This window comes from Camponotus floridanus, unplaced genomic scaffold (assembly GCF_003227725.1).
Source record: "Camponotus floridanus strain SB8 unplaced genomic scaffold, Cflo_v7.5 scaffold63, whole genome shotgun sequence".
NCBI lineage: Eukaryota > Metazoa > Arthropoda > Insecta > Hymenoptera > Formicidae > Camponotus > Camponotus floridanus.
The window spans coordinates 1,013,168-1,029,619 of record NW_020229803.1 but is presented as its reverse complement, the minus strand read 5'-3'; the positions used below and the strand labels follow the sequence as shown (position 1 = coordinate 1,029,619).

Here is a 16,452-nt window from a genome sequence, read left to right as displayed (position 1 = left end):
AATTTGTTCTCCTGTTTAATAATAAATCTCCATTCTACGTGAATTGTGATTCGCGTCTCCATCAATTTATCTGCTGTATTGATATTGGTTATATCAAATATAACACGAAAAATTCGTTTAGCTCTCATGTTCAACAATTTCATATGTATACGATAAAAAATATAATTACTGACTATCACGAAATATTTCTAAATATCTAATTATAATTATATTTATTTCTAATTATGATTATACTTTTTGTTTTTCTTTTTGTCTTTAATCACTTTAATTTAAAAAAGAATAGATTTTTTAAATATATTTTTTTTATATATTTTATATATATTTTTATATATCTTTATATATATTTAAAACCATATTTTTTTTTTCGCGTAGCTTTTTCATTCACGAAAATTATTGCGTGATTAAACAAAGTTATATTTCTATCTTTTACGTGAGGTAAACAAATTGGGTTCCACAAATATACTAACTTATCTATTTCCCAACCACTCGTTTAACAGTCGAAGAAACTAAGAATTACGAACATTTACGTTTGCTTGTGAAAAAAGAAAATAATTAACATATATAAATTTTTTTCATATATAAATTTTTTCTATAAATAATTTTATAATGTTTATATATGATGTATATAAACTTTTTCCATCATTTTTAAGAGAGTCTATCGCGTTTTTCTAAATTTATTTTTAAATCTAAAATAAAAAATTAATATTCAAATCTATAAATTTAATTCGACTTTTGATGTCTCGGTTATTCTTTATTTATCTAGTTTGGATAATTGCCAATTATATAAATCTACTATCGAGAAAATGAAAAAATGATAAGCAATATATCTATTTTGAAAATAATATAGATAAATAATAAATAATTTTTATAAATTACTCACCACATATCTCTCTGGCTGCTTCAGACTCTGTCACTGCTCTCCAGCTGTCCAATACTTTTCCAGATGTCCTTCTCCTTTCTTTTTCATTCTTTGCTGTTTCCTCATAACACTGATATTCACTCGCGAACAAATAATTAATTATATTTAACCATGTATAGAAACGATTGCGAGACACATTGCATAGCACTCCCGATCGCGGAATAATTACGAGAAACGCACTTTAATATATCGTATAAGGGATAGAGAAGTACGATTCGCTCGACATTTTTATGAGATCAAATTAAATACTAATTCATTATAAATGTTGTTTTCATTATTGAAATATATATGCAGTACATGTATATTAATACGAATTACACAGGCCTGCGAGGTTTTTTTTTTTAAAATGCAATAGTGATTTCCAACGTAATTTTGTGCGCTGAATCTGAATCTGGCCGCCGAATTTGCGTAGTACGTCAAGTTTTTGAGTTATTTGTAGTTGAATAGCCCAAAAATCGCTATTTTGGCCAATTTCATGAATTTATTGTGAGTAAACCAAATTTTTTTAAATATTTCTGTCAATGGCATCGTATAATACTCACTTTCGCCTTTCAAATCCACTTTCGATTACCGCCGTATGATTTTTCTTCGCTGAGATATATAAGTATGAAGTTGTAAGAAAATTTACATTAAAGAAAATTTATATAGACATCAATATGGATCCATAACCTTGAAATTTAGAAAGACTGACATATGGCAGGTTCGGTTGGCCAAAAAAGTATTGTAAAGAAATGTCTAATACAGTTGTTACACATTTTGATAAATTTTTCTAAATTTTATGCCTTTTTATTGTGATTCTATTCGCTATATTGGATGCGCCATTTTTAATTTCAAAAGGTGACAGAAGGTATTTAAAAATATATATTTTTATTCTAATTTTGATTCGTAATGAGATAGAGAGGTGGCACGGTTGATTTAGAATGGCTTATTGGATCCCTATGCATTCCGTCTTATAACTTGTATATCTGAGCGAAAAAAAATCGTGCGGCGGTAATCGATGTAGATTCGATCAACATTTCTCACTGGGTTGTTTACATTGTCAAGGCCGAACACCGTGTTATTGTCCGTTCGTCATATCGAAGTATATTATATTTTATTGTATTATATTATATTATATTTTATATTATAATGTAATATAATAATAAGCATGTTAAAGTACGTAAAATATGTCGATGACGAACAGACAATAATACCGACCTTGGCGTAAACAATACATATTTATATTATATTATATCATATTATATTATATTATATTATATTTTACATATTTTAATACAGCAAATAATTTTTCGATATTGATCGCGATCGCGTCTAGAAAAGGATTTAACGGAGTGTCTTGTACCACTACTTTACTCTTTGAGTGTCGTCGCGCGAATAATAACAGAGCCGAACAAATTGGTCCAAAAGACTGTTATTATTATTTTTTCACCGAAACATTTTTCAAGACTATGGCATATAAACATTAGCGCGCTATTGTTTACGCCGCCAAGGTCGGTGTTACTGTCTGTTCGTCATCGAAATATTTTACGTATTTTAACATATGTATACATATATACATGAAATATATTAAAGTATATAGAAGTATTTTAGATTATATAGATTTTTTAATTATATGATTATTTATTAAAAGATTGATCATGGAGTCATGGATCATGGAGTCTTTTATTATGTTAAAATTGTTTAGATACACGATTCAATTGTTTTATTGCGCGTTCTCACAATTCAAATTATATTTCAATGATTGAAAAATAAAGCGATAAAACGTCGCAGACATTGTATTCAACTCTATAAATATTTATAAATATTAAAGAAATAATTTCTGTTCGTAAAAATCGATTTTATATCGAAATAATAATTTATTTTTTCAGATTTCTATTACTATGATTCTTAATTGATTAAATGAAATTATGAAATATATTCGATTCGAGAATTTTCCTCGCAATATATATAGATATGAATTATGTGTTATTTATAAAAATTAATTAATCATATTGTTATAATAAATAATTTTCCGATGTTGATCGTGATTGTATCTATAGAAAAGAAATTTAACGGCATATCATTATATTACATATTAGAAAATATTAGACAATAGAATATGAAATTATTACGATTGTTTTATCGCGCTCTTCCAAAGTCAAATTTTATAATATTTAGTTTTGCATTTTAAAAGGCTAACTTAGAGCGAACTAAATAAATAAATAAATGATGTGAAAAAGAAAAAGAAGACACATAAATAAATAAATATATAATACCCAATAAGCAAAATGTAAGCAGTATGTCGACAGACTGGCAACAGATTTGATCAAACCATGTCAGCAGAATGACATCTACTGCGTCCTCATTCTGCTTCTAATCTGCTAGCAGAACCTGCTCACAGAATCGGATATCAGATTGTCGACAGAAATCGAGCAGGATCTGCGCATGCAATTTGATGTTAGATTGTCAGCAGAAACCGAGCAGAATCTGCGCATGATAACAAATTGACAGCAGAAACTTCACAAGATTTGCGCTTACTTTTATTAATGTTATATAAATGCAACACAATTGATTATTACAGGTGCTAAATAACAATATTATCGGCAAGTTAATTAGAATTTTCTTAGAAAATGACATATATGTAATATGTTATATCGTAGATATATCTCATATAGCGAAGAACTAATTCAATTTAATTAAATTAATAATAAAGTAAATGATAAAAGTAAATGTAACTTGTAAAACTTGAGATGAATTGACTTGAGACTAATTTATTATATTTAGAATTAAATTCTTGCTTCATGCCTCAAATAGGCAGTACATGAATAATTTTTCATTTATCATATTGATTTCAATCAGTTTAATATTCTGACTCTCATTTGCTTGTATCAGATATCAGAAATTAAAGTGATAGAAATTAAAATAATTACTACATTTTTAATCTTTTATTCGTATTCGCGACTTTATATATATTTCTGACAGAAATTCAATTACGAGAAAGTACAGCTCGCGTAGCGGTAAGTGAAGGAATTATCGAATCATGCAAACCCTGTTCCGTTTCTACCATCAATCTGCTATCAGAGATTGTATGCGCAGATCCTGTTCGATTTTTGCCGACAATCTGTTGTCAAATTGCATCGCACAGATCCTGTTCAATTTCTGCCACCAATCTGCCACTAAGTTATGCCGACAGAATCTGTTCAATTTTTGCTGCCAATCTGGTAACTGATTATGTTAACAAGCTTTGTTATATTTCTGTTGACATTCTGCTGACATCACATGATATATCAGAACCTGCATCGATTCTGTAATCTTTCTGTCGACAACAATTTGTAACAGATTCCCTGACAAGATCTGCTTTAGCAGACTTGGCTATTGGGGATATAAATATATAATATAAATATATAATATAAATATATAACATAAATAATAGCGTCAAAAGAGAGACATACTAATATTTTTATATAATAAATTATTATTAATTAAATTATTTATATTTTTATTTATATTATTTACATATACTATCAGAGAGACATATATGTTACCCTCTGAGAACATTCGTGGACATTTGTTTTGTAGTTCATGTCCACGTTTTTAATGTCCATAGAGGGAGTATCACTTCCAGGGACCATCTAAAAGCGAGTCATGGAAAAAGCGCGCATTTTCGGGCGTCATTGGTAGTCGTCGTAAATCGTCGTGCGCGCACTCATATACAGGGCAAACCAAAAAAGTCTGGATACAGTCGAATATCTCGTATAGAATGCATTTTAGAAATAAAATGCTTTAGACAAAAATTCTAAGGATTAACTTTTTAAACATCTTAAAAAGATGTATTTAACCATTTATTTATGTAATATCCATTTGATATTGAATGGCGTCGCCAAGGTCAGGGCAAGATCAACTTAAATTTTTTAAATAAAACCTCCTATTTTTCATTGCATATTCTTGTAGCTTACCTTGAGAGCTTACCAAAACACTATAATAAAGTATTTTTCTATTGAGTGCTTTTCGAGTTATGAGTCTTGATATCATTTCTTAATTTTACATAAACCGTAAAATATCTTGTAAACAATGTTTGCTGGTATCTAGATAAAATTATCTAGATAATCATCTATCAAAGAAATGAATCATCTTTATCTTTAACTAGATGAAGAAATACAAAGTATCTTTATCTTTATCTTAGAAAAATATATGTCATCTTATCTAAAAATTGTCTAAGATGACGTTTTCATTATGCAAAAAAAGTTTTCAGGCAAGCTTCTAAAAATCTATCTAAAATATCTAAAATATATTTTTTATATTATTATTATTAATATAAATATATTATAAATATATTATAAATATAAATTAATAAATAAATATTTATCATATTATTTATATACCTTTTTGCTATTATTTTTTTATAATATTAAATATTCTTTAGAAAAAGAGAAAGAATATGTGTTTATGATTTTAATATTCCATTTATAATCTGCGTCACATTTTTTACAAATATTTATAGTCTTCTAAAATAAAAAAAATATCTAGATAAAGCAAAATCATCTTTATCTCATCTAAGATAAATTTACAGATTTTTATCTTTATCTTTATCTAGATAATTTTGAAATTATCTACAGCAAACACTGCTTGTAAAATATTCATTTTTCGATTATCTTACCTTAATACTTTTATGTACAAAATAATGAGAGGAATCAATTGGTGTAGAAAACACAGTTATTTTTACAAAAAAATATGTAATTGTTAATTGCAAATTACATATTTTTTTTCTTCGAAACAATTATATGACCCTATATATGACTGCGCGCACGACGATTTACGACGACTACCGATGACGCCCGAAAATGACACGCTTTATCCAATATGGCGCTATTCATATGCACACAAAAAATTTGCGCTAGAAGTAGGGCATTCACTATCCAGTTATAATATTAAGTTAAAATATAAAAGTTCAATTAAAATATAAAAAAGTTATAATATAAAGTTAAAATATAAAAGTCCAGTTAAAATATAAAAAAAAAAATCAGTGATTTATATGTCCATGTCGAGGACAAAAAGCGGGACACCTCCACATATATTCTAATTTATCAATAATGGATACAATTACGATGGATCTTTACGAAATGCTTGGTGTGGAGCATCAAGCTCCACTTGCAGAGGTGATTTATAATTGTTTAGAAATATATTTATACACGTTATATAGCGAAATAAAATACTTTACGTTTGTGAATAATATATTAAATAATTAGAGTAATGTTAGGCATATTTATACTAAGTAGTTTTATCTTGTATTTATCAATAGAGAAGATATATAAAATTTATATGCAATTAATTTTCAGATTAAAAGAGCGTATCGTAAGAAAGCCTTAACTTGTCATCCTGACAAAAATCCTGATAATCCAAGAGCAGTGGAATTATTTCGCGAACTCTCAAAAGCATTAGAAATATTAACGGATACAAAAGCTAGAGTAAGTATCATTTCTTTAAAGTTTATATTACTATTATTATCATTATTAAATGTATCCCTTCTTAGATTTAAAAAAATCTTATAATTAATTTAATTTATTAAAATGCATTATCATGAAACAAGGCTGCATATGATAAAGTTATTACTGCCAGAAAACAAGCGGCAGAACGCGTTAAAGAATTTGATGTGAAGAGAAAAAAATTAAAGGAAGATTTGGAGGCACGCGAAGAGGCTTACAAGAGATCATTGGATCCTACATATAACACCAAATCCGATGAGGAACGATTGAAAGTATGCAATCAATTTAATATTATTAGAGAATATGTTTATATAGATTGTTAGCATTCCAAGTATAAAATATATAATTATTTAGGCTGAAATAGAAAGATTGCAAAAAGAAGGATCCAAACAAGTAGAGGAGGAGATAGCCTTTGTACAAAGGCAAATTTGGAAACAATTTCATTCCTCAGAAGATTCTAACATAGAAGATTTTAGAATAAAAATTAGATGGAAGGCACAAAAAGACGATCCAACAAATGGTGGATACAACCATGATAATCTACATAGAATATTTTCAAAAGTAAGTAATCATTAATCCTTCAGTTTTGAAGTTATACTAGCTTTCAAGTATTCTACACTTTCTATTTTTCTACAGTATGGAGACATAGCAGCTCTTGTTGTGTCATCTACAAAAAAAGGCAGAGCAATGGTTGAATTTGGAAATAAAAGTGCAGCAGTAAGTAAAATGCTTTAGTGGAACAATCGTGTTATATTATTTTATATGACAAAATTCTTTAATAAAATATTTATTCCAGGAAACAGCTCTTTTAATAGAGATTGGATTAGTCGAGAACCCCCTAATACTTCGTGGTTTATGGGATACAACGAAACATTCAACTACTACAAAAAGTACAAATTCTAGTATTGGACAACCGTTTTCTGTAAATACACCTTTGAAAAGTAAAATAAGTTCATCTCTGAGTTTTGCTTCTGCACCTGATATATTCGTATGTATTACTTAAATACATGTAACAAAATTAAAATTACTGTTTAATACTGTTATGATAATAATTTTATGTAATATTTTCATTATATAGACGCAGCAGGCAACAATGTCAGATGCAGAATTTGAAAGTTCTGTATTATCTAATTTAAGAAGAGCAGAGAAACGCAAACAGTTATTAGAAGAATTAAAGGCACAGGAAGGAACTTAATTTCATCTTCAATTATATTCAATTATATCATATTTGGATATCTTCGCTATATTTATTTTTTCTATGAGAGATTATATATTGATAGTAAAAATATTTCTAATATTAATGTTAACTTTACTAACAATAAGTATGGTACGGTATGCTGTATAGTTTTACCTAAAGTTGTTATAAAATTTCAACGACAAAAAGACAAATAAGATATATCTCTATTCTAAGAGATTAGAGAAATATTTATTTATATTCAGCTGCTTATGTCATAAAATCTTTAAAAAATGGAAAAATAGAAAAAAATATGGACATATATGTAATTAAATTACTTAACCAGAATTAGAAAGAAAAGAACACAAATTTTTACTCCATTAAATAATATTTTAAAACAATAAACAAATATAAAATAATTAAAATATTAAAGAATGACTACATGGTTTGAATATTCATTATAAACGAATGTATACTATTGTGATCAAAAAATATCGGAACTGGTCCAATAAAAAGTAAATGTTTATGAATTTATTCATTTAAATTTTCGTCCCTTTCAGTAATTAATTCCCTCCCGATCAATCTGACCGCAGCCTCAGATATAATCTGCGTAGTGTGTATATATTCTTTTTTATCGACTCAAAACGATGTGCAAAAAACGGTAATTTCATCCAAGAGAATAGGAAAAAGTCACATGATACCATATTAGACAAATAGGAAACTTGTATAATGATATTCGTTAAATTTTTGATCAAAGTGACGAATATATAATATTTCATAAATACATATATATTATCTTATTATAGAAAGTAAAATTTTTATACTTTACATTTTATTTGATTGAAAATAATTTTAATGAATTAATGGAAATTTTGCGTTTAAAATGACATTAAACACAATAATCGAATAATATTTTATCAAGTAAAAAAATTCTTATCAATCTAATAAAAAATTATGTCGTGTTTGATATCATTTTATAATCCCAAATTTTCATTAATTCATTAATTTATTAAAATTACTTTTAAACATAAAATAAAAAATAAAAGTTTTAATTTTTATAAAATGTTTACATTTTTTTCGTGAATTGCTATGCTTCAAAATAACTTATTATCTAATATAATCTAATCTAATTATTATCTAATATCAACTATTTTTATACTGGAAAATATTTATACATGATGTCTTATAAATTATCAAACCAATAAAAAGATTAATTGTAAGAGTATTTATCTTTTGAAATTCACGTGTATATTGAAGCGAACGAATACAATGAATTTTAACCAATGAATTTTAACATTACATTGGATAATTAATCTGTGTTTTAATAAATATTATTCACTTATAACTAATATAAGTTATTTATTCTGTATATAATAAGTGATGAGGTTAAATATGACATGTTTAAATTTAAAAATGTATCGATAACGATTAGTAATATCTCTTAATAAGGCATGCAAAAAATTAGTTAACTCGGTGAGATATTTTATCATGTGTTTTATTCTGCTACATCATTAAGTATACTTTGTTAAGTAACCTGTGTTGCTAGTACCTATTGTATATTATCTTAGAGTGTCCCTCTTCACAAGTTTCTTCAATAAAAATTAAATTATAAAAGTAGGATTGCTTTAATGTAAAGCTATTTTTTTAAATGATCTTTATATATAAAAATGCTCTAAAAAAATTTAAATATTTATTGAATAAGAGATATCAATGAACAAATGATCAGTGTCATTGTTAGCAAAGTCATTTTATTAAACGGAATTATTATTGACGCACAAAAATGTAAAAAATCTTCAACGTATGATTGGCTACTTTATTCAATGTCCTTCAATATGTGCTTACTTCATTTAGCTTCATTTCAATTTAGCTTTTGACCTCCTATTATCTAATCTAACCTAACCTACACAATCTTTTTTATTGATCTTGTCATTTTTTATATTATTCCTGCATATTATACATTGGCGATATTATTTGCACAGCAGAAATGAATAAACACATTTCGTAGAAGTCCATATTTTGCATATATATATTTTTATTATTTATCATGAAATGTATTTTTTCTTTTTTTTTACATACGATGTTATTATAAAATTTTATTTTATTACTTTTAAAAATGACGTTTTAGGGAACAAATATTTTAAGGTCATCTTCAATGTATTAAGTGGAAACTCCCATTTTTTTATCATTGCATACTCTTATAACTTATCTCGAAAGCTTTTTAAAATACTATAGTAAAGTATTTTTTCATTAAAAGAAAAAAAATTGTAAGACTTGAAGTAATTTCTTAATTTTATATGTGTGTCGTGAAATATTTACTTTTCAATGATTTTATCTCAATACTTTTATATCTCATTGTCAGTATTTTGTATAAAATAATGAAGGAATCAATTGGTGTAAAAAAACACATAGTTGTTTTTTTTTAATATGTAATTTTTTGCAATTTACAGTTACATTATTTTCGAAAATAAAAAAAATATATATATATATTAATTTTTTTAGTAATATTAGTAATTAATTAATTTTATTAGTAATATTATAAATTAATTAATAGTTAATTTTATTAGTAATATTATTAATAGTTAATTTTATTAGTAATATTATAAATTTATTCCATAAAATTATGTGCGCCTTTAATACTGAACTATTAATATATACCAGAAAAATTCGATAATTGTTTTTTCGATTTTTCTTGGAGTTCTATTTGCTTTTCTGGACCAAAATTCATCGCTATGTCAAGTAATTTGTATGCCACTTTATTAAAAATTGATTTTACAATGGAGAATTGCAAACCATATCGAAATATGAATCTGAAATGATTGAAATGGTAGAAATATATATTTTACAATATATAATTGTTTGTGAGATGAAATTTATATTTAATATTTAGAGAACTAATATACTGTGACAGATTAAGTATTGCTATAAATATCACTCACGTCCAGACTTTGTGAGCAATCCACTCTGAATAACTGAGTGATTTGTATAAATTCGACATATTTAGATTTAGTATGTCTGTAGAGATTAATGTCATTACTTTATAAGGCATATATATCAAAGGAATGTTATTCACAGATTCGACGAGACATCTCGTCATATGCTCCCATTCAGGTGTAATATCTTTAAAATTAGGCAATAGCCAGTATTGATACAAATCTCGCGTACGCTGTTTTATTTCCTCGAGACTTCCACGACAAAAATTGTATCTGACGAATTGTACAAAGTCACGAATTATAGGATATCTAAAATAAAGAAAAATATTTTGCAATACATTTTACAAATATTACATACTCGTCTTCCATTCCGAGACAATATCCATAGCATCTCCACAAGTAACAGAAAGCTTCTATATCTTCATCAGTCGCATTGTGTACTCCGATACTTTGCGGACAGAGTAAAAATAACGCTACGAAGCTGCACTGCATGCCTGCCATGTCCGAGTTGTTTATACCTTTGGGTCTATATGGCGATTTTTCTAATAGAATATAAGGACGTTGTTCGGATTTCTCAAATATACACGCCGCGGCAAAATCTTTTACAAGTATTTCGTGATCTGGACACCACAATTCTGGAATTTTGGATGCATTGTCGATTTGCTCATTATCGAGCTTGTCCAATTTTGCCCTCATCATCGAATGCATTTTACATGCATATTGCATGTTGTTATAAGCCAGTGTTCCTTTAAGCCAAGGTTCTCCACAGTACCAAGTAAAAAAATGCCGTATAGTTTCCAAATATCTTGCAAATTAAAAGAATGATTTAAAAGAACATAATAATCGAAGTATTTCTTATATAGAATGAACATTAATAAACATTATTAAGGTTTTATATAATTATTTGCTTTTTTTAATCAATGATCTAATCTTGATTCATTTAAGCTAATGTTGACTTCGTTTTAGAAATTTTATTTTTTCACTGAAAAGAAATTCTGAGTAAACTTGTGAAGTGCATTTAATAAATAATGCATTTTTTTAAATATTTAGTTTTTATCATCAATTATAATCAAATAATAATAAATAAATAACACGTAATAATTGTAAACATAAATAATAATAAATAAATAAAACGTAATAATTGTAAATATTTTAAAAAAGCAAATACCACGTTTAATTGACTCAACTAAATTATGTAATACTTATTATTAGTTTCGTAATAATTAAAAAATTTGATAATTAATATTAAATTATTTTAAAAGCATTATTTGATGGATTTGCTGATATTACTAAATTATTTACAATAAGATGCACGGAAGTGCCCCCCTCCAGGTTTGATGAGTTTTTAATATGTTATCTGCATGTCTAGAGGGTAAAACATTTTCCTTTGAAAATAATCGGTTTTTTTCTTTCGAGACGAATATCTTCAAAACTATAAGAGATTATTGTTATTGTTATTGTTATAATTGTTGTTGTTATTATTGTTGTTGTTGTTGTTATTTTTATTTTTATTATTTCATCTTATGCCGTCTTAAAGTAAACAAGTTTAGCCACGCTTCATTTCGTTCATACATAATGAACTTATTTATATTTAACGTAGTATTGATATCTTATATAAACTGTCTATCCTATTATATAAACTGTTACATCAATATTATTCTAGCTATGCACGAAAGAAACGTGATTGATGACATAGTCAAATGTATTTGTGTCATTTATCTTCTATATCAAAAAAACAGAACATATTACGTGAAAAATCGTGCGGATGGACAGGCGCGAATAACATATTTAAACAGAGAGGTTTATTCTTTAACTAATTCTTGAAAATAATTTTTCGAAATATAACTTAATTATATATGATTGTATTCGTGAAAATATAACATTTCATTTGGTGATAAAGAAATTTCAGAATTGAAAAAAGTAATATTTAGTGATGAGGATGTTTTGAAAAATTAAAAAAATAAAAATTCCTTTTATCACTGTTGCAAAATATACTTGAAGTCATTTAACTTTTAATTTAAAATTTTTTTTCTATCTCTTATAATTTCGAAGATATTTGTCTCAAAATAAAAAACGTTCAAAGGAGCGTTTTATTTCTTAGACATATATGTATAAAAAAATATGTGTTCTTTATTTTTGTCTCGAAGACAACATATTAAAAACTTATTAAAATTAAGGGAGAGGGGACATTTCCATGCATCCTTGCTAGCAAATATTGTTACGTAAAAAAAATATAATAATTTATTATATTATTTTATATAATACATATATATTACTTTTTATTATATTATTTTGTACCTTATGTATAATATTATAAATAAAGATATATTCTATGTTAATATACATACATATATATATATATATATATATATATATATATATATATTTATATTAACTGTTTGCTACTAGACCGACATAGACGGTACTGCTTTTCGCGTCAGATTATTCTTTATAAATTTTATCAATTTATTCCTCTTGTTCTTTTATCTTATGCATAACTTCCTATTGCGCCGCATTTGTCCGAAGTTACTTACATCTGCTTGATCTCAATCTAAGCTCGCGAGATTGCGTCATAAAACTTGATTTCTTTATCGGCATTTGCGAAGTAATTTATTCGTTCGTCAGTGAATAATTTGATATAATTTTTCATAATAAATGAGTTGGAAAATGTTTTTTCGAAACTTAAAGATCTAATTGATATACTAAAAAATATGTATAGTTTATTATTTTTTTTCTCTTGTCGTTATATATTTGCATATTTACGTTCTGACGCAAGATATTACAATATCTGTTTATATTGTGTCCTTATTGTCATGATGCGATAATACGGCAGAGAATAGATAAGAAAGTTTGTATTCATTTTGAATAAATACGTGGGTATTTTAAACTTTAGCCATATACATATATACAGAGTGTCCCAAAAGTCCCGGACCAGTCGAATATTTCATAAACTATGCACTTTAGAAAGAAATGTTTCAGACAAAAGTTGTATGGCTTGAAGGGGGCCATCAGATAGTAGCAATGATTTGATATGGGAGAGTCATTTGAAAGTCACTTGAACTCACCGTCAATTTCTTAAATGGAACTCCCTATTTTTGATTACATATTCGTGTAGCTTATCTCGAGAGCTTTCCAAAACACTATAATAAAGTATTTCTTCATTGAGTACTTTTCGAGTTATGAGGCTTGAAATCATTTCTTAATTTTGCATAAACCATAAAATATCTTGTGAAATATTCATTTTTCGATTATCTTACCTTAATACTGTTATGTGCAAAATAATGAGAGGAATCAATTGGTGTAAAGAAAATACAGTTGTTTTTAAAAAAAATATGTAATTGTTAATTGCAAATTATATAATTTTTTCGGGACTTTTGGGACTCCCTGTATACATATATATGGCTAAAATTTAAAATATCCTGATATAAATCGAATCCAAGCAATTGATTGAACCTATTAAGAATTTGATCGATTCAACGGTTATTGAGAACCGATAATATGCATTATCGCAACTTAGCCATTCGTGTAAAGATACACGGTGTCTTGCGCCTGATTGATGACTCGACTTAAAGATACTACCGTGTCTCTTGATTTAAGTAGCTCTGAACAAATGCGGCGCAATTGTCGGTCTTGGCAAGCCTCCAAGGCCTCAAATGCAATTTTGTTAGAATTACTTATTAATGTTGACCGAATTATTTCATTATAATTTCCTTTTGAAAAATATATTTGGTTGAAACTATTTTATCACAGAGAGAGCTAGATAATTTTTATCAAGTTTGAATTATTATATACCTAATCCTTTTCAGTGTATACTATTCAAAACTATCTTTTCATCAAAGTTTCATTAAAATTAATAATAATTAAAGAAATATACCTTTTGAATCCCAAATATGGCGTATGAGTTTTTCTAGATATGATAATCGGTTTTAAAGCATCGTTGAAAGAATAAATATGCATAAGGCCTAGTATTGTGGAGATTACAACAGAAAACCAATGGTCGCGCACAAATTTTTGTCCTCGACGATATTTATCCATATTCAACCATTCAGGCTTCTTTCCGTCTGATCGATCGATCATTCCTCGAAACCAAGCTGGCATGAGGTTTAATAACGATTCTGGCGTGTTTGGAAAGAATTTGGCGATATTTTTGGTTATCCAAATAGATTGTTCTTGTACAGGCCAGATATCAAAATCATTCGGAAATAATTTTTTATCAAATATGGTTTTCAACGCTGCTACGTATTCATATTCACTCGAATGTTGCGAAATGCAATTGGAATTTTTATTACTATCCTTAAACGTAACATTATTGATCGTCATATTTTACAAAAAACTTTTTCGTGATATAAACTAACAAAATTTTTATACACGTATACTGTGAAAACTACGTTATTTTATACACTTATACTGTGAAAACTACGTTAAGTTAAATCAAGACAATGTTTATGTCTTGATTGAAATGATATTACTAAAAGTGTGTATTAGAAAATGAGTATATATATGCTCGTTATTTTTCTCTTTTGACCTTTACTAAGTGATCCCCACTATATCCCCACTATATCCCCACTATATCTTAATTTTATCTCCGCTGTATCCTCATTAAATTAACAAATTGGAGTCATTATTCGATAACTTACAATAATAATCTGCAATGTCGAGAACTAAATATTTGGTATTTAATAAACTATAATGAATAATGATTTGTGCTATAATAATACGATATCAGTAAAGATAAGAAAAAAGAGAGATAGCGATCATAGCGGTAAACGAACGAACTAGTGATTATTGGTTTTACAGCGAATTTTACTTTAACGATTGTTAAAGTCTGATCGCGAAAGTCATGTTATATAAAAAATTTTAAAAGATTTTTTATGGGATCGTACTAATTAATGAATATATATTTTACTTTAATACTTTTATGTACAAAATAATGAGAGGAATCAATTGGTGTAAAGAAAATACATAGTTATTTTTAAGAAAAAATATGTAATTGTTAATTGCAAATTACATTTTTTTAAACAACTACATTTCTTCTTTACACCAATTGATTCCTCTCATTATTTTGTACATAAAAGAATTAAGATAAGATAATCGAAAAATGAATATTTTACTAGATATTTTATGGTTTATGTAAAATTAAGAAATTATTTCAAGCCTCGAAAAGTACTCAATGAAGAAATACTTTATTAGAGCGTTTTGGAGCTTTCCAGATAAGCTACAAGAATAAGTAATAAAAAATAGGGGGTTCCATTTAAGAAAGTGAAGGTGACCTTCAAACGACTTTTCAAGGTAAAACCAATGACACCATCTTATGGTCCTCTTAAAACCATACAACTTTTATTTAAAACATTTTCACCGAAACCACCATGGTTTCGAGATATTCAGTTGCATTACCTAAAATGACACACCCTGTATATACACACAAAACATACGTTTACACAAGATATGGAAATGTTTATCTCTAATACGCAAACGATTATTAATGTGTAATATACACAATAATTACTAAAAGTAAGATCAAACTGGTTTATTAATGAAACAAGTTATGTAAGATGATAAAAGGTAGAAGAAATGAATCAGATGAAATAAAAACAAGGAAAGAAGTCAAATAAAATTGCCAATCATGTTGAAGATTAAAGGTCTTCTGCATTATTGCGTTAATCTAACTTTTATCATTGATTCATTAATTTCCTACTAATATTTAACTAATATTCAATTAATATTATTCTAATATTTAAATGTTTTCTTAGTGTACTAAATGCTTCAATATATACATAAGAAGTCGTAAAGATTAGAAGGAAATAGTTTTATGCTTAAACAATCCTATTTTTGTAATTTAATTCTTATTATATTCTTAAGAAAGTTGCAAAAAAGAGTATATCATAGAATAAGATAATACACAGTACTAGCGACAACATACTTGACGATATCACAGAATGAAACACATGATAAAATATTTCGAGTCAA

At 26.8% G+C, this 16,452-nt stretch overlaps 2 protein-coding genes across 2 annotated transcripts; one reads left to right on the top strand and one right to left on the bottom strand.

Moving 5' to 3' along the window:
- Positions 1-5,743: 5,743 nt before the first annotated feature.
- Positions 5,744-7,664, top strand: LOC105254383 (dnaJ homolog subfamily C member 17). The gene is made up of 7 exons (XM_011263024.3): positions 5,744-6,054; positions 6,235-6,363; positions 6,486-6,653; positions 6,736-6,942; positions 7,018-7,098; positions 7,178-7,369; positions 7,460-7,664. Exons 1-7 carry the CDS (start codon positions 5,989-5,991, stop codon positions 7,574-7,576), a joined length of 960 nt encoding a protein of 319 aa, XP_011261326.1. The 5' UTR covers positions 5,744-5,988; the 3' UTR covers positions 7,577-7,664.
- Positions 7,665-10,152: 2,488 nt separating this feature from the next.
- On the bottom strand, positions 10,153-14,944 carry LOC105254384. The gene is made up of 4 exons (XM_025413250.1): positions 14,360-14,944; positions 10,844-11,290; positions 10,492-10,758; positions 10,153-10,362 (listed from the first exon to the last, which is right to left on the bottom strand). The coding sequence occupies exons 1-4, from the start codon at positions 14,803-14,805 to the stop codon at positions 10,200-10,202; spliced, it is 1,323 nt and encodes a 440-aa protein (XP_025269035.1). The 5' UTR covers positions 14,806-14,944; the 3' UTR covers positions 10,153-10,199.
- Between the last annotated feature and the right edge of the window lie 1,508 nt (positions 14,945-16,452).

Coding starts and splice junctions, on each gene's coding strand:
- LOC105254383 (XM_011263024.3), top strand. CDS start 5,989: ATGGATACAATTACGATGGATCTTTACGAAATGCTTGGTGTGGAGCAT. Junction 6,654..6,735: donor CCGATGAGGAACGATTGAAA/GTATGCAATCAA, acceptor ATAATTATTTAG/GCTGAAATAGAAAGATTGCA. Junction 6,943..7,017: donor TACATAGAATATTTTCAAAA/GTAAGTAATCAT, acceptor ATTTTTCTACAG/TATGGAGACATAGCAGCTCT.
- LOC105254384 (XM_025413250.1), bottom strand. CDS start 14,805: ATGACGATCAATAATGTTACGTTTAAGGATAGTAATAAAAATTCCAAT. Junction 10,759..10,843: donor TGTCTCGGAATGGAAGACGA/GTATGTAATATT, acceptor ACAATTCGTCAG/ATACAATTTTTGTCGTGGAA. Junction 10,363..10,491: donor ATTGCTCACAAAGTCTGGAC/GTGAGTGATATT, acceptor CAATCATTTCAG/ATTCATATTTCGATATGGTT.